The sequence below is a fragment of the Cornus florida genome, unplaced genomic scaffold (assembly GCF_030987335.1).
Source record: "Cornus florida cultivar Cherokee Brave unplaced genomic scaffold, ASM3098733v1 CherokeeBrave_3.0.0_Hap2_Chr11, whole genome shotgun sequence".
Taxonomy (NCBI): Eukaryota; Viridiplantae; Streptophyta; class Magnoliopsida; order Cornales; family Cornaceae; genus Cornus; species Cornus florida.
The window spans coordinates 96,608,895-96,630,998 of NW_026775581.1; the positions used below are offsets into that span (position 1 = coordinate 96,608,895).

Sequence of the window (22,104 nt, forward strand, 5' to 3'; positions counted from 1 at the left end):
TACAACACTAGTAAGCGCAGGAGGGGAGTGTGTTGGCTAAAGTGTGCATGGGAGTTAGGCTGACCAAGTACTTGTGAGAGTAAAAGCAACGTCTTGGTGTCGCACAGGAGCAGCTAGAGTGGTGCTGAAACTCTAAGCCCGTGACAATATGCTTTCCTAAAAAAAAAAAATTTATTTCACACTAGTATTCTGGCCACCAAATTCCTTTTAATTAGTCATCACCAGTCATGGCATCACGCCCCCTTACCGTCTAAGGAAAGTGCTGTTCGTTCCATCGAGTCTCGTCTAAAAAATATCATATTGCACTCTGAAAATCAAGCAACCAACAACTCAATATACTTAAAGGATTTTGACCCTCTCACTTGTAGATGAAATAAACAAGAATTAGAGAAGGATTTTTTAGCTTGCTTATTAAACTCAGCTCATTACACATATAAATGAGATATATCTTTAACATTATGTCATAAACATTCTTGTTTTAACACCATAGTGTCATAAACATAAACATAAACATAAACATAAACACGTTAGTAATTAATTTTTCTAACGGATCTTCGTCACTCCAGAACAAACCAAGTTTGGACATGCGTTTGACTAACCCCAGCTCAAACCTAGCACCTTTTTTTTCTTTATAGACTTTTGAAAAACAAAGTACTGAGGATCAAGACAACGTTGTACAAACCCATTACATTACCCAACTACTATATATGCAAAATCATACGACATTCAAATCAATGTGTGATTTGGGTTCCACAGTGGTGGGGTCCACCTCAACCCTACCTTCGGATTCCACAATGGTGGTGTCCACCTCAACCATACCTTCGGATTCCATAATGGTGGGGTCCACATCAGCCCAATCACCACCACCGTAGATTTGATCAAGGACGAGCACCAATCCCATGGCGAAGGCACTATCAAAACCGGGTTTGAGGCAGAGAGAGAAGACGTCCTTCCCAAGCATCACGTGGGCCGAAGCATCCACTTTGCGTCTGATCTCAGCCATTGATTCCTTCGCCGCATTGAAGATGGTGCAGCTGCGCTGACAGAAAGATCCCTCTATCTGGTACTCCTCACCTGTTTCTCCGAACACCTCCACCGTCATGCTCGACCGTCCCACGATCGACGATCTCCGCACACTGAAGATCGGTTGCTGACCTTCCGTCTTCTCTCCCATAAACCCTTCCCATCGATGATGCAGACTCGGCCACTATTGGAAACGAACATCAGTAATTACATGAATCAGAACTTGTTCGAGTTGACTCAGGCTCGTTCAAGTAGGGACCCATCAAACAACTCAGAAGTTAAAGACAAATATAAGATATCCATTAATGCAATTTAGAAATATGGAAACAATCCATGTCCCACCAATTCAATGGGTGTTTTTTTCTTTTTTTCCTTGTTTGTAACTTTGAATATTCGATTTATAACAGCTACTTAAATGAGTCGCCGAGTTAACTCGGTGTGGTAATGTGACAGACATGGAGGACTAGCAGTGATTAAACGAGAAGAATAAAATTTTACCTTTCGCCGGACAGTGAGGAGGCAGCGGCCGGAGGCGTCCATGAGTATTACCTCATTATCGGGTCCATAGGAGTCAACTCGGAAGACGAGCTCACCTTTGGAATCGTAGACGGTGAATCCATCGCCGGCGAAGAAGAGAGAGGTCTTGAGAACAGTGAGATGGGTCTCTTCTTCGCACATGAACCCATCTTCAACAACAGTATCACCTTTCATTGGTCTAAGATAGAGTTAGACTTAGGAGCTTCCAATACAATAATCTCTGTGTGCGTGTGGCTATATATGCAAATCAAAACGTTAGTGAGAGAAAATGTGATGAAGTTAGAAGAAGATATATAGGAGGAGGAAAGTCGGAGACCATTGCCTAATTCGCCTGAGACATGTGGCGAGGGGGGTACTGTCTATCTTCTTACCTGTCTTCTTCTCACTAAAAAGTATAAACTTTTTCTATGTAAAAAGCCTAACTCCCTCTATACCTAAAATCGCACTTACTGCTGTGAATCTTACAAAATGTGTCGCACTCACTGCTGCGAATCTTATTACAAAGGACAAATTATTACGTTTGTCTGCCAATCACAAACGAATACGTAAACAAATATAAAAACTTCACGTCATTGTTACCAAAAATTACTAGTACAGTATTAGTTTTGGGCCATTTAATTCTTTGTCGACCAACTCAATCCAAGGGTGCTTGAGATTTCTTGTGATATATTAATACATTTGTCTCGGTTCATTTTCTCTTGAAGAGTTTATATTTCATCAAATGTGATCATTAATCAATAATTTTGTTTATGTATTTAATAATTTATCTATTATTAACATGCATCATAGTTTATAACTCAAATATAAATAGAGTTATAATAATATAATATTGAATAAAGTACAAAAAAAACTTCTAAACCGTGTTGGAAATTGCAAATAACTCATTTGAATCATATTTCATGCATAAAATTCCATAAATTATCACAATTAATTACAAAATGTCTCAATGTCTTGACCATGTTTCATTAAATGATCATAATGTTCTTCCTTATTGAATTACATTTGATCTATTTTTCTTATTGAAATAAATTATGAGAAGAATTCATATTAAATTTGATAACATATTTTTCATTAAATTTGCATTAATTTATCTTTAATTTTTTAAATAAAAATTTTAAGTAGAAAGTTTAAAAAAAAAATTAAAGTAATTTCTTATTTTTTAATCAATATATTGCATAAAAAAGTATTTTTTATTTAAGTATTTATTAATTTTTCATAAATATATTGCACGAAAAGAATGTATTTTTATAGGTAAAAAAGTTTAAAGTGAGTATAAATTTTTATATTATAAATAATAAAATTTTAATAATAAGTTAATTATTTTAGAAAATAGTAGTTAAAAATTTATATATATTTTTTATTTTTATTATAAATTGATACAAATAATTGAATTAATATAAATGATATAATTAATATTTAAATAATAAATAATAATAAAAATATTTTACTAACGGCCACTGGCGTACCTTCAAGAAGGAGAAGGACTCACTGAAGGAGGTTGCAGTTCAAGCCTGAATTTACTAATTGGGATTTTATTTGGAATGTATCTTAAGGTCAAATCAATCACTTTCGAGCGTTAATTAAAATACACTTGCAAAATGAAGAATGAGTTTACTAACTGGAGTTTATTTGGAATGTATCTCGAAGTCAAATCACTCACTTTCGAGTTTCAAGCCTTAATTCGATCAAATGCATTTGCAAGACTAAGTTTACTAACTCCGACGAGTCAATAAGAATTTCAAGAACTAATTTCACTTAACAATTTTAAAGTTTGACAAATTTTTATGGAGATACATTTTAAAAATTACTTCACTCTAAGTCATAGATATTTGATTCGTTTTTACTCAAATTCCAAACAAAAATTATTATCACTTATATCACAAATATTTAATATGAAGGATTCTAATTCTATTTTTACTTGATTCGTTTTTAACTCAAACTCCAAACAAAAATTATTATTACTTACATCATAAATGTTTAATCTGAAGGATTCTAATTCTCGTTTTACTTCAAAATCGTTGATGTAGCATAAGGAAGATTGGAGATAGAGGGTGCAAACTGCAAAACATCTTCTTGTTCGTGAAAGAAGAAACAAAACATCTTCTAAGCGAAAATAAAAAACTAAAAGAATGTTAGAAATTCTTAGGATTCATTTTACCTTTGCTTAAAATTGTTTTAAACTCTTTAACTTTGGGTACCATCAGCTAACTATTTACGCAAAAAAATAAAAATAAAAATAACCAGCAGGCCATTTGCAATCTCACCCAAAAAAAAATCTGAAAAGCACAAAATCATTTCACGATTTCAAAGAGAGAAATTGATATGCATTTGCAAGTTCACAATTCATCCTCCTTTTTACATTGCATTTACTTTTCAATTTTTTTGAATATTTTTTGTTTGATAGGGTTTTTTTATTTTTTTTTATTTTTTTATTTTTTAATATTCACCCAACAATGTATATAGATATAAATTTAAATGAAGAAGAGCTAGTAACGAGCTTCCCATCTCCAGCACTATCGAAGCAATAGATCACATAAGCCATCTCTGTGTCCATTCAAGTAAAATATTGTGCAGTTACTAACAAACTTATGATCTAGCGGTATCAGAATTCTACTTTTTAAAAAGAAGTTAGGGGTTCGAATCTCAATGGAGACACGTGTGTGTGAGTTTTCCCAACTAAACAAAAGAAGTGGATTTGGAGAGATGACATTTATTAGGGGCATTTTTTTTATTATTATTATTCACCCAACAATACATATAGATATAAATTCAAATGAAGAAGTGCAAGTAATGAGCTTCCCATCTCCAGCACTATCGAAGCAATAGATCATATAAGCCATATCTGTGTCCATTCAAGTAAAATATTATGCAGTTACCCACAGGCCTGTGATCTAATGATATAAGGCCCCTACTTTCCAAAGGGAGATTAGAGGTTCGAACCTCAGTGGAGGAATGTGTGTGTAAGTTTCCCAACTAGGAAAAAAAAAAAAATTGTGCAGTTGGCTGGTTGGTGGAGAGAGAAAAAGAAGAGGGTTGGGAGAGATGACATTTATTAGGGGCAATTTTTACTTTCTAGATTTATGATATTTTGAGTTAAAAAATGAGGGTATATATGACATTTTGCTTATTTTTAACAAAAAAGTAAGTTGGGATTTGAGTGATAGTAATTTTTAAAAGGTATCTCAATGTGAGATTTGTCCAAACTTCAAGGAGCGTCATTATACAAGGAGCGTCATTATACAAGAATAAAATAATGGGTAAAGTACCAAAAAAAAAACTCCCACTCCTTAATTAAATACTGCCCCCTAACTATTGATTTGTTACAATTAAGGACAAACACATCACAAAAGTCTATTTTAACCTTTCTCATTAAATTTGTCATTTCTTATAAAATTATTTTTATTATTTTTTCTTTTATCTTAATATCAATTTTATTATTAGTATCAATTTATCATAAAAATAAATAAAAAATTGTAACTACCGTTTTTTTAAGTGATTAACTCATTATTAAAATTTTATTATTTAAAATAAAACTTAATATATCTAGTTTAAACTTTTTTACCTTATTTCTCATACAATATATTGATGAAAAATTAATAAATAACCTAAATAAAAATTACCTATTTTCTTGTAATGGTATTGTGCACAAAATATAAGGAGTTATTTTAAAATTCAAACATAGTTCAAGAAAGTAAGAAAACCACAAAGAAAACCAACAAACACGCCTAAGTTCACACCATATAGGAAGGAACAAAATAATTGATGGCGGAATAATGTAGTCCCGATCAATCACTGTCTAATATCATCTTTATTTAACTTTTTGTCTATATATGAACAATTGGTGATTCGTCGTTCAAAAATTATACAAGAATAAAATAATGGGTAAAGTACCAAAAAAAAAAAATTCGCTCCTGAACTAAATACTGCTCCTTACTATTGATTTGTTGTAATTAAGGACAGACACATCTCAAACGTCTATTTTAACCTTTCTCATTAAATTTGTCATTTCTTATGAAATTATTTTTACTATCTTTTCTTTTATCTCAATATTAATTTTATTCACCTTAATTTTATTATTAGTATAAATTTATCATAAAAATAAATAAAATAAAATAAAAAATTGTAACTACCATTTTTTAAAATGATTAACTTATTATTAAAATTTTATTATTTAAAATAAGCTTAATATAACAAGTTTAACTTTTTTACGATAGAAAAATACCTTCTTTTTTCATACAATATATTGATAAAATATAAATAAATAACTTAAATAAAAAAACACCTTTTTCATGTAATATATTCATGAAAAATTAAGAAACTAATTAAATTTTTTTCAAATTTTCTACTTAATATTTTTATTTAAATAATTAATTTTAAAAATTAAAGATAAATTTATACAAATTTAATGGAGAATATGCCATCAAATTAGTATATATTTTTTTCATAATTTATTTCAATAAAAAAATTGATTAATTGTAATTTGAAAGGGCATTATAGTCATTTGATGAAATATAATATAGGCTTTTGGATATTTTGTAATAAAATGTTATAGTTTAGAATGCATGTACAAAATATAATTAAGAAGGATTATTTACAAATTCAAACATACTACAAGAAGATTTTTTTGCACATTACCCTAAGATAATAAAAGCAAGAATAAAAGTCACAAAGAAAACCTGCAAACGCACCTAAGTTCACACCATATGGATGGAAACAAAAATAATTGATGGTCGTATAATTAGCCCCGGTCAATCACTATTTGATATCATCTTTATTTATCTTTTTGTCTGTATATGAACGATTGGTGATTGGCCGCATCCAATTCAAAATTGGAGTTATCCATAACAAATGGTAAGATGAAATTATTACCAAAATGTATAAGTTTTATTTAATTTTTTACTTAAAATGTGAAATAATAGTCAGTCAAGATCAATAATTCATGTAATAATTTTGCAATAACTAAGTAACATAAAGTGAATTTGAGAACAGAAGTGTGAGAGCTGGAACACACCTGAAGCGTAAGAGCGACACATATTGAGAAGAATTACGTGACTTAGCGCGATAACACAAAAGGATAAAAAAGAAAAAAATAAACAACCAACTAACTCAAAAGACAAAAATACAAAGTCGACTACAACAAAGACACTCACCTATTAGGCTGGATGCTAATAGGAGGGGAGCCTAGTTGTTGCACAAGGCACCATCCTTGAATCTAGAGGAGAGAGGCATTACAAGGAAATATTTTTAAAGAAATACAAAATATCATTTTCTAAAATAACACAATCTGATTTTTTTAAAAAAATTTAAATAAAAATAAATAACACTGTATTCATTAAAAGTATGGTATCTAATTTGAAATTGAAATTTATGACCAAATTATTTTAAATTTTAAACTATTTTTTTTTTCCTTTCAATTTCATTCTCACCTGCAAACGCAACATAAGCCATTTTTTAGATCTATTTTCAAATAACAATTTTCACCACCATCGTCTCAACTTGAGTGGTATGTCCTTCCTAGGGATGTAGCCATTTAGGAGTAAATGTAGTAGTATAAAATTATAAAATTATAGTAATTTTTTTAAAAAAAAAAATCTCTTAAAATATGTTTTTAAGAACATGCCTATCAAATCAATTAGGAAAGATGGTGACACCTTACAATCCAGTGATTACAAGGGACGAGCTCAATAAGAGCGTCCTCGTGATAGTTAATTTTTTTTTTTTTGGCTATTCTTGATGTACAATTGAAAAGATTGAAAAATATAGTACAGCCTAAGATAAAAATTGAAAATATTGTTATGAGAATGGGTTCAACATTAGCCACCATTAATGTTTTGCTTGTATAATTGTGAATTGTGAGCAATAAATGAGGGAAAAAGAACAGTAAAGTGCTAGGGCAGAAGTCCCTTCTTTTTTTTTCTCAAATTATCACAAATCATAATAAATACAATATAATTTATTCTTCCACCTCTTGTTTCTTTTATCTCCAAGGTGTAAACTGCAAACCAAATTGTGACGTCAGAATGAGAAAATCACCACCCCCGATTATATATATATATATATATATATGTAGTCTCACGTACCCCCAATAATATCCAGCATTCACGTTCAAGCAATTTGTATTTACGTACCAAGCCTGCTAGTTTCGTCAACTAACCTGTTGCTGTAGTTGTGGAGCCGACTGCAGTATTCCCAATTTGGTGCGACATGGTGGGGTCCGTAAGGACCGCTCCGTGGGAGTTCTGGGTCATAAAATAATAATAATAATAATAATAATAATAATTTGTATTTACGTAGTTGAATGGAATATGACTAGTCTTGAGTCAACCACGCCATCTTTATTCTCTATGCCCCCTTCCTCATCCACCCAACTCTTTAACTAGCGTGAAAGTGAAACTAGGGATGGCAACGGGACGGGTTTGGAGCGGGTTTCCCTAAATCCCACCCCGCCCTTTTTAATTTTTGTTAAGTTCATGCCCGCTCCAAGACCCTCGATGGGTTGGATTTTCATGTCCAGCCCCGCCCCGTTGGGAAATATTGTGCCCCCGTGCCCTTTCCGCTAACAAATTTTTTTCTCCCACTTTTTGAAACTTAAGCTCCTGCTATTTGAATATAGAAAGCCTAGAAATGACACAACATAAATGAAATTATGTATCCTAACAAAAAAAAAAAATAAATAACATACACATAACATAATTCAGAGAACATAATAAATAAAAATAAAAGTTTAATACAATCAAATCACAAAAAGTTCTAAACTCCAACTTCCACCATAATCAAAACAAAAACAAATTTAATACCAAGTTTACGTGTATATATATATATATGCTTAGCGGGGCGGGGTGGGGCGGGACCCTAGGATATGTATATTGAACCCTTACCCGCCCCGTGATCCGCGACGGGTACAAAATTTGTATCCATGCCCGCCCCACGGTATAAAAAGTGTTCCCATATCCGTTATTAACGGGGCGGTAAAAATTGACATCCCTATGTGAAACGGACCTCACCTAAAACTGAGATATGGACCCACAAATTCGACACAACACCAAACCCATTCTCTATGACTATGAATAAAATGAAATTTGGAATGAATAAATATATATATATATATATATATATATATATATATATATATATATGGTAACAAAAAGAATCGAAACCCACTATAACATGTGAAAAATATAAATTTGATTACTTTGCTTTCATTTTGAAAAAAATATATCATTAATTTGATCAGTGAGAACCATATATATATATATATATATATATATATAGAGAGAGAGAGAGAGAGAGAGAGAGAGTATATATATCATCGTTGTCGGTATTTTTGTCATCTTGGTCTCATACCACCTTGGTTATTTTTATTTTATTTTAAGTGCGCTCAAGAATAACATAGATTAACAAATAATTTTAGATATTTTTTATTGGAAAAACCATTTAACAAAAGTTTTACAAGGAAGATTCAAGAATTTTTATTAAATATGAAAATTTCTTTTTCTCTCTCTTGAACCATATAAGGCGGATTATACATGTAAATATGTAATTGCAAATGTTGAAATAATATGTTCAAAAGTAAGGCTAAAAAATGTTGAAGTGGAATTTTTTATGAGTTTCAAAAAAATAAAATCTATTTATCCCCAAAGTCACTAATTTAAAAACACTTTTATGGAGCCCAGGTCAGGTATGGAGCCAAGATTGGGGCACCAGGCAAAATAAATATATATAAACATAACAAATATAAAATACAAAAGAAGATCAAGAATAAAATTATTCAAATATGCATGTTAAAAAGAAAAATTTTAAGGAAAAAAAAAAAAAGAAAAGAAAAATTTTAAGGAGTAGAAATAGAAAAAAGAAAGAAAAATGAGAGAACTTTAAAAGTAAAAAGTTAAGAGTACTAACGGGCCAGTGGCCTAGTGATATCAGTCTCTTACTTTCCAAAAGTAGGTTAAGAGTTCAAATCTTAGAAGATACAAGTGTGTGAGTACCAACTAGAAAAAGAAAAAAAAATGTTAAGAGTTTCAATTAAGGAAAGAAAATTCAACTTCTTAAAAAAAAAAAAAAAAAAAAATGAAGAGTAAAAGATAAAATAAAGAGATAATTTTAGAAATCACAAAATTTCAGGAGGGTACTGCATAAATTTTTTCATACATATAGAAAAATATATAAAAAAAATTACTACATGTATTATTGAGGTCGACCAGGGCAGGGAGCACGTGCTCCCACTTGCCCTTGGCTCCGTCCTTGGCCCAGATCCTCTAATGTATTATATAGTACATTATTGGCGGGCGAGTTGGCCCCCTCTTTCCCTTTAACTGTTGGAAACGAGGGTATTAAAAACATAAATTTTGAATGAGATTTGAAATAGATTCTGCTAATAATTTTTTACGCATCTCTAGACAAGCGCGTTTCTCCCCGCAAGGAGATGAACGTGGTATATTTACTTTCTGAATCCGTTTCCGGATGAATGAGAAATTAGCTCCAAAGTGTGGTGTTTTGATAAACCTAAATGGATATGCAAAATGTGGGAAGTGTTTGTCCCACATAGAAAAAATGTTGAAACAAATTGAAATTTAAATAAGCTGAGTTTAGGATTTGGGCTTGGGCTTGGGTTTAATTGTAAAGTTCAGATTATTCTTTTTTGAAATTTTGGATTGAGCCTAATTTTGGGCTGGGCTTATTTAAATAGGTTTCACAAATGAGTGGATTTTTTGGGTGGTTAGTTTTTTGAATTAAAAAAACTACTTTTTAGTTTTTCTAAAAGGTTACACCTTTTAAATTAAATAACCATATTTTAGTTATTCTAAAGGGTTATACCTTTTAAATTAAAATATCACTTTTTAGTTTTTTCAAAGGGTTACACCTTTTTTCGAACCATCATAACCCATGGTTGCACCCACTCGAAAAAGCACATTGCAACCTATTGGAATGGATGTGTCTATTGGTGAACAGACACCATGTGAACCATTGCAGCCTATTGGAATAGATGTGTCTAGTGGTGAATAGACACCATGTGAACCATTGCAACCTATTGTAATGGTTGTGTCCAATAATGAAGAGATACACCCAATCCGAAAAGGCATTTATGTTTCTATAAATACCCCCCTTTGGATCATTTGCAAGTGGTTTAATTTTCATTTTCTTCTTTCTTCCTCTCTAAACTTGAACCCAACCCAAGTGGGTTCAAACCATATGTTAAGTGGTCCGAACCACTTAGACCCTAATCCAATTTTATCGAACCATATTAAGATTAGTCTGAACCATTTGGTTCGGATTGCACCAAATTCAGTATTTATATAGTATAGATGCATTTTTGAATCTGAGAGAGTATTACACGGAGAAGGTTCGCCGTATCCACGAGTTTATAGTGCTGCTACTGGTGGATGTAAACCGTTGTATCCTGAGAGATAGACGTCACTGAGTCCGTTAGCACCATAGCGGGGCGAATATGTCTTAAGGACATAGTATCTAATACTAGCCTCGGTCCAGGTTCTTTATTTATTATTATTATTTTATTAATTTATCTTGCATATTTAATTAAATATAGAGTTGCATATTTAATTAGTGATTTCTTAGCATATTGTTAATTATCTCATGACATATTAGTATAAGGTTTGTTATATCTTAAATGTCACATGAAGCATATATTTTACCAACATTAACCTAGATATTTTAGTAACAAAGTCATTTTCATGGAGCCCGGCCATATCTTTCAGTCACAATGAAGATAGGCACCCATGCAGTACAACAGAGGAACATGACTCTATTTTGATGATGCATGTTACAAAAGTCTCAATTGGTATTGGTACATAAAGTTGAAGAAAATCAAGTATGGAGTGTTTTAAGAGCTGATTTTTAAATGTTCAAAAATAGTGTTAATCTTGAGAATAATTTGCAATTCTGATTTTTTTTTTTTTAAGAAAATATTAGAATTTATCCAAAAAAATAAAATCTAATTTTTTTAATGACCCTAGCAGAATATATTAATAGTGTTAAAATCACAAGGTTTTTAAAATATATTGACAACATAATAAAATAAAAGAAACCCTTGATCTATTCAACATACTACAGCTACAATGGGAATTGAATAAAAGGATATTTGGTTTTAAATACTCACACATGACACCCACCAATAAATAAATAAGATACTTGTGCTACTTGATGTATTCTACACATTTCTGAAGTCTCCCTCTGCCTACCTAAGCACATGGGAGCATTCTGAAACTAACTAGCATATTTGACCCTATAATCATACTACAAGGTGAACCTCATGGAATTGATTTTATATATGTATGTATATATATTTGCATTCTTATCTCCTCGATTGGTGGTCCTTTGAAGGCAGACTGGGTATCATATTCGTGGAGCACAAATGGGTATAACATGTGGAAAATACCAACCCTATTGCTAGATGTACGAGGCTATGGATGAAAAGTTGGCATATGGAAAAGTTAATAAATTGATATTTGCCTCGAGGAATTGAGAGATCAATCATGTTTCTTGCACGCCCAACTTCAGAAAAAGAGGACCACCACAATGTTGTTGGTAGTGGGGTTTTATGGGCCTAATTGCTGGGCTTTTCCCAAAACCAACTCTTTTTCCTTTTTACCATCTCTTTCCAACTTTCATGATGCAAAGCCACCTTCGACATCCAATCACCTTCTTTTCTGTCCTTCACCTTCATATCTCTACAAGTTTGACCAAAAACTAGTTTCTAATTCTATAGATGCTTATCAATACGTATACAGAGAGTTCGTGATGCAAAGTTGTGATACCCTCAGATTTTTTTGATTAAATCCTTACCCGAATACCTGAGGATATCAAAAATAAATCGATAATAATTAAACACAGAATACAAGAGGATAAAAAAATAAATAAAGATGCTGAAATGAACACTAAAATGATGATCCAATGAATTTTCAGAATAAATTTTTATGAAATAATAAAATATTCTGATACAATCAATCTTTCAATACAACTCGGAAATCCATACTGTGTGGACCCCTAACAAAATAACAATTGAATAAGTAACCATAATAACTGTCTACATCTAAAAAATGAAACATAAATGAATATCCTAAGTAGACTCAGAAAAGTGAAGTAAACTGATCTCTGCTCAGCCCGAATAATCCTCAACAACTGAAGAATACCTGAAAAAAAATAGCGGGTCAAGCCCACAAATAAGTTCTACTATACTACAGTCCAAGTAGAGATCCGATACACGTATACATTCTAGTCAATACAACAATAACTAGCAGTCCGTATACACACACACACACACACTAAAGGCCGCAACTTGAATAGTAGGCAACATGCAAAACGCACATATAGTGGGCATGAGTACCTAGACCTACAAGGGCACACAACTACACTATATCTAGCTACACATCCCTGACAATATACGCACCCTAACCACTGATCCTGAGGCTCAAGCTCATATCATGGCATATAATTATATATATATATATATAATTCATCCTATCCAGTATAAAGTAATTCTCTATAGTCGGTCAACTTGTTCAGCTAACCTGACTTGAATATAAGGAGGATTTAACATTTTAGTTAATCCATTCCCTTATACAAAATAGGTAAGACTTAACTGATGAGTTCATCCGTCCCAAGAATGCCACCGTCCCATACCAGTGCATTAAATCGCACAATCCAACAATTGATGTAACAAATAAAATAATACATCAAATAATTAAAAAATTAATATAATAATAGAATATCATGCTATCACAAAATATGAATAACTTATAAACTTCTTTAAGCTTCTTACGTCCTGTATCCTACACAAACTGAATCTTAAATATGATGATATTTATTTTACAACCAAGTAAGCATTCTAAAATTTCAATTCATGCTGAATATTTAATCTCAATTTTTAGAACAATTTAAAAGATTAAATCCATTCATTTGTTTAAAACATTTAAATAGCATGCATCGTTATGATCAAGTTTATTTAAAATTTATTTAAACTCCTACTTAGTCCCTATTTAATGGTCAGGACCCTTCAAAACCAATTAAAATCAATTTAATGTTGTTTACGGAAATTTCCCACGCAAGGCTCGAGCTTTCCTCCTAATAGCTCGAGCTTCCTAACCATAGCTCGAGCTTTTCTCCAATAGCTCGAGCTTTCAATCCATGGCTTGAGCTTCCTAACCATAGCTCGAGCTTTTCTCCTATGGCTCGAGTCTTGCTTCTAAGGCTCGAGCACTGTAACAGCGGATCGAGTACTGTTATGCGATTCAACCCAGAAACCCTACTATGAATTTATTCTTTACTGTTTAAGGATTCTAAGGCATGTTTCTAGGTTCCATCAATACACAGACATGAAATTGCATCATTTAAAACATGTAAAAATTCATAAAGAAATCAGATCAAATCCATGAATTTATCAATTCATACAATAAGAATAAATATAAACCAAATTCATAAAACCTATGTTCTAATTCAATTAAACATGCATAATTATTTAGTTTTATGTATTTAAGAATCCTGGAATCTCCTAGGCATGTATAGAAACACAAATCAAAGGAAGAGAGATAGAAAAAGAACTTACCTTAAACTTTCAGATCAAAAGTTAAACTTCTTATTCCTTGATCTTCTTCTCTAAAGATTTTTTCTCCTCCTTCCTTCATCTTCCTCCTTTCTCTCTAACTCTCTCTCTCTAAAATATATTACGTGATATCTTTTTAACCCTAGTTTACAAACATAGCTCTATTTTTATAGGCTAAATAATAACCCTACTCCTTTTCCCAATTCAAGTCAACTTAATAAAAAAAATGTTAAAAAGGTAACTTAAAATATGTTACGTATATAATCTATGTATATCCTCATTAAATAAATAAAATATATACATCAGATTATTTATTAATACTAAAGTTACCAAAATATTAAAAGGTAACTTAAAACATGATACGTATAAAATCTATATATATCCTTATTATATAAATATATAAAATATATGCATCAGATTATTTATTAATACTAAAGTTACCATAATATTGATTATTAAATTACTTTCCTTTTATATATATATGTATATATATATATATACCTATATATATACATATACAATTATCCATGGATAATTATCTATACCCATTAAACCTCCTATCCAATTAGTATATGGGACCTAATTAGTTGTCCCATTACTACTAACCATAACCGTAAAATAAAATAAAATATTTAAACATTTAATTTATAATTAATCAAACACATCATTTAAGCACACAATCTAATAAACAAATAATACAAATAACACCTAGACAAATAGCAAATTAATCAAGTAACACTTAATTCCATTAAACACATAAGTAATTTGTCAAATAATCAATTAAACAATTAAAAATACAATTAAAATAAATAAATAAATACCGAGACTATCATTTTAAAATTAGGAGTATTACAAAAGTCTCAAAATCTGACACATCCAACTACATATATAGAGTTGTGATAAAGAGTCCAAAAATTAAACACGTGAGAAATCGATGATGCCATCATATTCAATGATATTATATGGCTTCTGATTATATAGTACTTATTATATATAGAGTGTTAAAATATTTGAATGAAAATTGTTTCATTAGTAATCAATAGATGTCTTTGATTAAACAGGTGTGATCACTGGTTGGTTGTTGGATGAAAAGTTACAACTCAAAACCAACAGACATAACCTATTCAAAATGAACTATTGCAACCTATTGCAATGGTTGTATCTAGTCACGAATAGACACATATAAATGGTTGTGTCATGTGATGAAGAGACACATATGAATAGTTGTGTCCAGTGATGAAGAAATACATATAAATGGTTATGTCCATTAATGAAGAAACATATATAAATGATTATGTCCAATGATGAAAAGACACACCTAATCCGAAAAGGTATTTCTATTTCTATAAATACCCCTTTGGGCTACTATTTGCAATTCATTTTCAATTCAATTTTGTTTTTCTCTCTCCCTCTCTAGACTTGAATCCAACCCAAGTGGGGTCAAATCACAGGTTAAGTGGTCCTAACCACTTAGACCCTAATCTAATTTCATCGAACTATATTAAGATTGGTCCGAACTATTTAGTTTAGATTGCATCCAATTTAGCATTTTATATAGTATAGATGCCTTTTTTAGTCAGAGAGAGTATTATACGAAGGAGGTTCGCCGTATCCACAAGTTCGTAGTACTGCTACTGGTGGATGTAGACCGTTGTATCTTGAGAGATAGACATCACTGAGTCCGTTAGCACCATAGCAGGGCGAATCTGTCTTAAGGACATAGTATTCAATACTAGCCTCGGTCCAGGTTCTTTATTTATTATTCATTAATTTAATGTTTTATTTTGCATATTTAATTAAATATATAGTTGCATATTTAATTAATCATTTTTTAGCATATTGTTAATTATCTTATAGCATATTAGTATAAGGGTTGTTATATCTTAAATGTCACATGAAGTATATATTTTACCAACAATTTTAAGACAGAATCACGCCTTGCATAGATTTTATTATATGTTTCTATTTAAGATATAAACAAGTAGAGATTATACTAATAATTGAGATATAATAAATATTGTTATATACCTTATTATATGATAATATACTAAATATTGATGTGTTCAATATTATATGAAATTGAAGCATGTTATATAAGTAAATTATTGAATTATTTATATAATTTAATATTGGTTGAATTATTTTAATTTTGTAATATAATATTATGTAGTATATTATATGATCTTAAATTTGTGCCAACTAGAGATAGAAAAGGGTATTTCATTCTTTTTATCAATGATTGCATAAGATGAAGTTATCTATATTTGGTACGAAGCAAAGATAAAGCCTTAGAAATGTTTAAACATTACAAAACTGAGGTTAAAAATCAACTTGAAAAAAAGATCAAGGTGTTAAAAAATGATAGAGTTCGTGAATACGAAACATCATTTGTTGATATTTGTTCAAAACATGGTATCATTCACGTAGAAATGATGAATGCTATGTTAACAAGTTCTGGTTTAACTCAGAATTTGTGGGGGAAAGTTTTGCTTTCCGCAAATTATGTTATCGATAAAATGTCTTAAAAGAAACTAATGTGACACCATATGAATTATAGAAAAGTCGAAAACCTTTCTATAAATTCTTAAAAGTATGGGGGTGTCTAACTAAGGTTGCAGTTCCTACTCCTAAGAAAGTTAAAGTGGAACCTATAATGTGGTGTTATCTCTAATTAGTATGAGGCATTTTGAAATAAAACCCAAGAACAAAATGAGTGGGCTTGGATCCAAAGCGGACAATATCATACCATGTGGTGAAGTGGATTGTTACATAAAACCTTTGATAGGTTATGGTCATAATAGTAATGCATATCATTTTCTTGTGCATAAATCATATAATAAAAATAAGGATGAGCTTAGACGTAATAAGAGAGTTAGAACGTCTAAATCTTTTTATCCTAATTTTATAGCATGTTTATTGGACAATGAACAAAGCTTTAAGGAAGTAAAGTCTTCTTCTGGATATATTTTTTTTTTTTTGATTAATTATGTGATATAATTAATCATGTGATATAATATTATTTATATAAGGTCAATATTATTAATATAAGTGCTTATTTTTATTTGAGATTATAATATTGAGTTATGTAATTGAATTACTTAGTGTGCATATTAATTCAATTTTACAATATAGTTTATCTAATGTGTGATATTATTGAATTTGTATAAGTTCATGACTAGTTTGTGTATGTAATACTACAAACAAAAAATTGACTAGTCTAGCAATGTCAATTATTCCGATAGTCAAGGTAAAAGATTTATACTAATGTCTAAGATATGTATAGCTGTAAATGGGCTGCATAAGAGAAGATTTTCCAATAACTCTAAAGAGTTTAATGGAAAATATTATGCATACACTAAGCAAGTACACTGAAACAAGCTAAATCAAACTAGTTAACTTTAATGTACAATTTAGCTAAAAGCTAAAATGTTACTGAGTTGCAAACTAATTAGTTTAGCTATAAGCTAAAATAATTAATGAGGTGCACAGAACCTAAGAGGAAGATGAAAACCTGTTAGTTGGTTCTAGCTTTCAACTTGGTGGTAAAAAACACGAGGGTGATAAGTAGCCATTTTAGCCATAAGCTATTCGAGCTATACATTATATCTGCTCATATAGGAGGGAATAATACTACTAGTAAAGTAGTAATTTTTGAAGAATATTCTTCAAAACAAATTACTCTGCTACCAAGGTAGACTATTTAGATAAGTGTGTACTAAAATTAAGAGCAACTAGAATTGATAACTGAGCAAACTTAACTTCAAGCTAGTGGTAATAGCAGAGAAGTGGGTGCTCATCACAAACTAGTAATGATTAATGAGAAGAGTGTGCTTAATCTAAGTTAGTAATAATAACTTAAAAACTCATTTTTAACTAGTAATGATAACTAAGAAGTGAGTGCTCACTGTGTGGTGATGTATCCAAAGCTTAAATAATAAGTGAGTTATTTGCTTAAATGATTGAGTTATGTGATATGTGATACATGAAAGGTTATGACATGTTAATATGACTGACTTAACATGAACTTAAAAATAAATTACTCAAGTCATAAATATGAGAAATGTAGAAGCAAATATTAATTAGAGCCAAATCTAATTAATATCTATAGCATTAATTCATAGTAATGTTGGTGAATTGTTATAAGAATAAACTAGAGGTAAAGTTAGTACATATGCACTAGAGACTGTTATGCATGTTTGTTGAGAAACAAATATATAAAACCCTGGAAAGGTAATGAGGTGAAATATTTAGGAGATGGTATTTCAAGAGTTAGAAAACCATAATAAATACATCATAAATAAAATTTCAGGATTATCCCAAAGTTGTGGGGAAATATTATCTATAGATGAAATTTGCTACAAGTCACCTCATCTTAAGAGAAATACTTATAAATGTAGGGGGTTCCGAGTCCTAAGAATTTTAAGATAGAACCAAAAATCATTTATAATATTATAACAATAGTGCATGTTATTTCCTATGAGAAAAATTTTATGGAACAACTAGAAGGGTTCTTTTTCCAGATAAAGAGTAGGGTTATTTGTTCCAGTTGAAAAGTCAAGTGTGCAAGCTTATAAGTCCTTAAGTGGATTAAAGCTACTACCGAGGTAATGACGTAAATGTGATGCATAAGTCATTGTATGCCTTAAAAAATTAATGATATATAAATTAGTATATTTGATATGAAAGATTTAACATCTGATAATATAGTATATTTTCAGTAGAGTGAGATTGAGATAATATTAGTTATGATAACAAAAGCCTAGCTAACTTTTGTAGATATAAATCTCAAATATAAATACTAGTCAAAGTATATCACTGGTTGAGATTGTAAGGCATTTTAATAACTGTATTTAATTGCACACTTTCAATCTAGGATAGGATCACTAAGTCCAATATTGCAAAGATCGAGGTAACTAACTAAATTGGAGGTGTAACAGTGATGCAATATGGATGTGGGATATTAAAGACTTCAAATCCAAGAGTGGATTTGTCTTTAATATTAAAGGCGTAGTTGTATGTTCTTAATATAACTAAAAGTTAGAAACTTTGAATAAATCAAATAGGAAAGTCAATAGACTTCCTGTAAAGGACATTTCAAAGTAAGTCTACACCTGTGCTAATAAAGAAAATGATATTGCTAACAATAAGCAATTTTAGGGCACAAAGTATATAGTTACTCTCAACTGGAGAAATCTCTGCAGAGTGTAATATTTCTAAACACAACCTTATGGCCACATATAAAATTAAGGTTGTACTAGAGAGCAATTGTACAGATCATCGAAGGGAATGGGGTTAAAGCCGAAAGCTAATGAGTCACCTTAATGGAAACCCAACGTAGCTGACTGGAGATCCCAAGATCTGGGTTCAAAGGGACAACAGAAATTCTGAGTGACTCACCCAAAGCACTGGGAAGATATAAATCTTCTACCCATTTTTATGATGAGACAGTGCTACCTACAACGATGATTAGGATAAGCTACACTTTTAATGACTCTTATACCTTGAAAATTCAAGTGGGGTATGGTAGGATACTCTTAATAAGAAGTCACCTATATGAGTATGAAGTGGGGCCGCTTTATGAGAACTATAAAGGCTAAGTTTTCTAAAGCACTCATGAATACCAGGAGTTGTTCAGGGTCAAAATGAATACAACAATGAGAACTAACTTTGTGAGGAAGGGTATTGTGTGTTTGTTATTGTCTTGGTTTACACAAACGGTTGAACAGTTCAAGACATCACGTTTACTGGTTAGCCAATAAATCCGATAGCAATACACTAAGGAAGGTTCAATGCCAAAAGCTACCTATCCCAATATAGTAACTTTCTGACTATACTCTCTCTAGTGTCTGCATAATCATCTTTTGCATTTAAGCAGCCAATTTCTATTCATATAGGGGATTGTTAGAAAATTTAAATGAAAATTATTTCATCAGTAATCAATAGATGTCTTTAATTAAATAGGTGTGATCACTGGTTGGTTGTTGGATGAAAAGATGCAACTCAAAACCAATAGACATAAACTATTCAAAGTGAACCATTGTAACCTATTGTAATTGTTGTGTCTAGTCACGAATAGACACATATAAATGGTTGTGTCTAGTGATGAAGAGACATATATGAATGGTTGTGTCCAGTGATGAAGAAACGCATATAAATGGTTGTGTCCAGTGATGAAAAGACAAATATAAATGGTTATGTCCAGTGAAGAAAAAATAAATATAAATGGTTGTGTCCTATGATGAAAAGACACACCCAATCCGAAAAGGCACTTCTATTTGTATAAATACCCCTTTGGGCTGCTATTTGTAATTCATTTTCAATTCAATTTTGTTTTTCTCTCTCCCTCTCTAGACTTAAACCCAACCCAAGTGAGTTCAAACCATAGGTTAAATGGTCCTAGCCACTTTGACCCTAATCTAATTTCATCGAACCATATTAAGATTGGTCCGAACCATTTGGTTTAAATTGCATCCAATTTAGCATTTATATAGTATAGATGCATTTTTGAGTCAGAGAGAGTATTACACGGAGGAGGTTCGCCGTATCCACTAGTTTGTAGTGCTGCTATTGGTGGATGTAGACTGCTGTATCCTGGGAGATAGACGCCACTAAATTCGTTAGCACCATAACGGGGCGAATCTGTCTTAAGGACATAGTATTCAATACTAATCTCGGTCCAGGTTCTTAATTTATTATTTATTGTTTTATTTTGCATATTTAATTAAATATATAGTTGTGTATTTAATTAATCATTTTTTAGCAGATTGTTAATTATCTCATAACATATTAGTACAAGGGTTGTTATATCTTAAATGTTACATGAAACAAATATTTTACCAATATAGAGTTATGATGCATAGTTCGAGAATATTGTACACATCTGATTATATTTATGTGAGTGGACAATAATGTCATTATATTCAATGACATTATCCTCTACCCACATAATAAAGAAAAAATATATATATATAAAAAAAAAAAAATAAAAAAAACATACACACATACACACACAGTGGAATGTATCCAACTCTTAAGCTACTTTTATCATTTTTCATTTATATATATGCCACAATATACAGTGAAGGGCTTGTGGAATTGTCATCAAGTTATAAAGAAACTAATACTGTAATTTGTTTTTGATTGGGCCTTATAGAGCAATTTTCTTATCATTAAAGTGTCTGAGGCTTTATTAGTTGTTTCAATAAGCATTATCGGCACAAATGCCTCTGTTCTATACTAGCCTTTTTTAAGTACGCAAAGGCCAATCGACCTCAACTTTGAATTCTGTTCATGTCCCATCATACGTAGACAATGAAAATGATAAATTACCAACTTAAATAAAATAATAAAATTATTATTGAATTCATGTTACTTAGGCTCAACCCAGCCCAGCCCAGCTTAACCTAGAGGAATTATTGTAATAGTAAGATTTTCAAATGAGCCCAGCCTAGAGGAAGTACCAACAACGTTTGTTCAAAAAGAATATAACTAAATCAATGGTTTAAAATTTGACTTTTTCTCAGATTAATGCACGGAATCTGTTCAAAGCGACACATTCACACGAATTGGGTAAATAAAATAATAAAATTATTATTGAATTCATGTTACTTACGCTCAACCCAGCCCAGCCCAGCTTAACCTAGAGGAATTATTGTAATAGCAAGATTTTCAAATGAGCCCAGCCTAGAGGAAGTACCAACAACGCTTGTTCAAAAAGAATATAACTAAATCAATGGTTTAAATTTTTTTTTTTCTCAGATTAATGCACAGAATCTGTGCAAAGCGACACATTCACACGAATTGGGTAAAGCTAATCTGCGGTCGTGACCCCTAAGGAATTGATCGCACTCGAGAGGATTCGAACTTGAAACTTAATACTTTATGAGGCACCAAGTCCTAAAACTTCACCACTAGGGCCAACCCATTGAGATTAATTAGCGGTTCAATATGCTAAACTAATTATCATAGTGCTATGGTTTCTTTGCTTA

General features: G+C 31.1%; 1 protein-coding gene across 1 annotated transcript; it reads right to left on the reverse strand.

Annotated features, from left to right (window-relative positions):
* Window positions 1–384: 384 nt before the first annotated feature.
* Window positions 385–1,948, reverse strand: LOC132285500 (protein LURP-one-related 5-like). Its single transcript, XM_059787692.1, has 2 exons — window positions 1,522–1,948; window positions 385–1,207 (listed from the first exon to the last, which is right to left on the reverse strand). Exons 1-2 carry the CDS (start codon window positions 1,732–1,734, stop codon window positions 716–718), a joined length of 705 nt encoding a protein of 234 aa, XP_059643675.1. The 5' UTR covers window positions 1,735–1,948; the 3' UTR covers window positions 385–715.
* Between the last annotated feature and the right edge of the window lie 20,156 nt (window positions 1,949–22,104).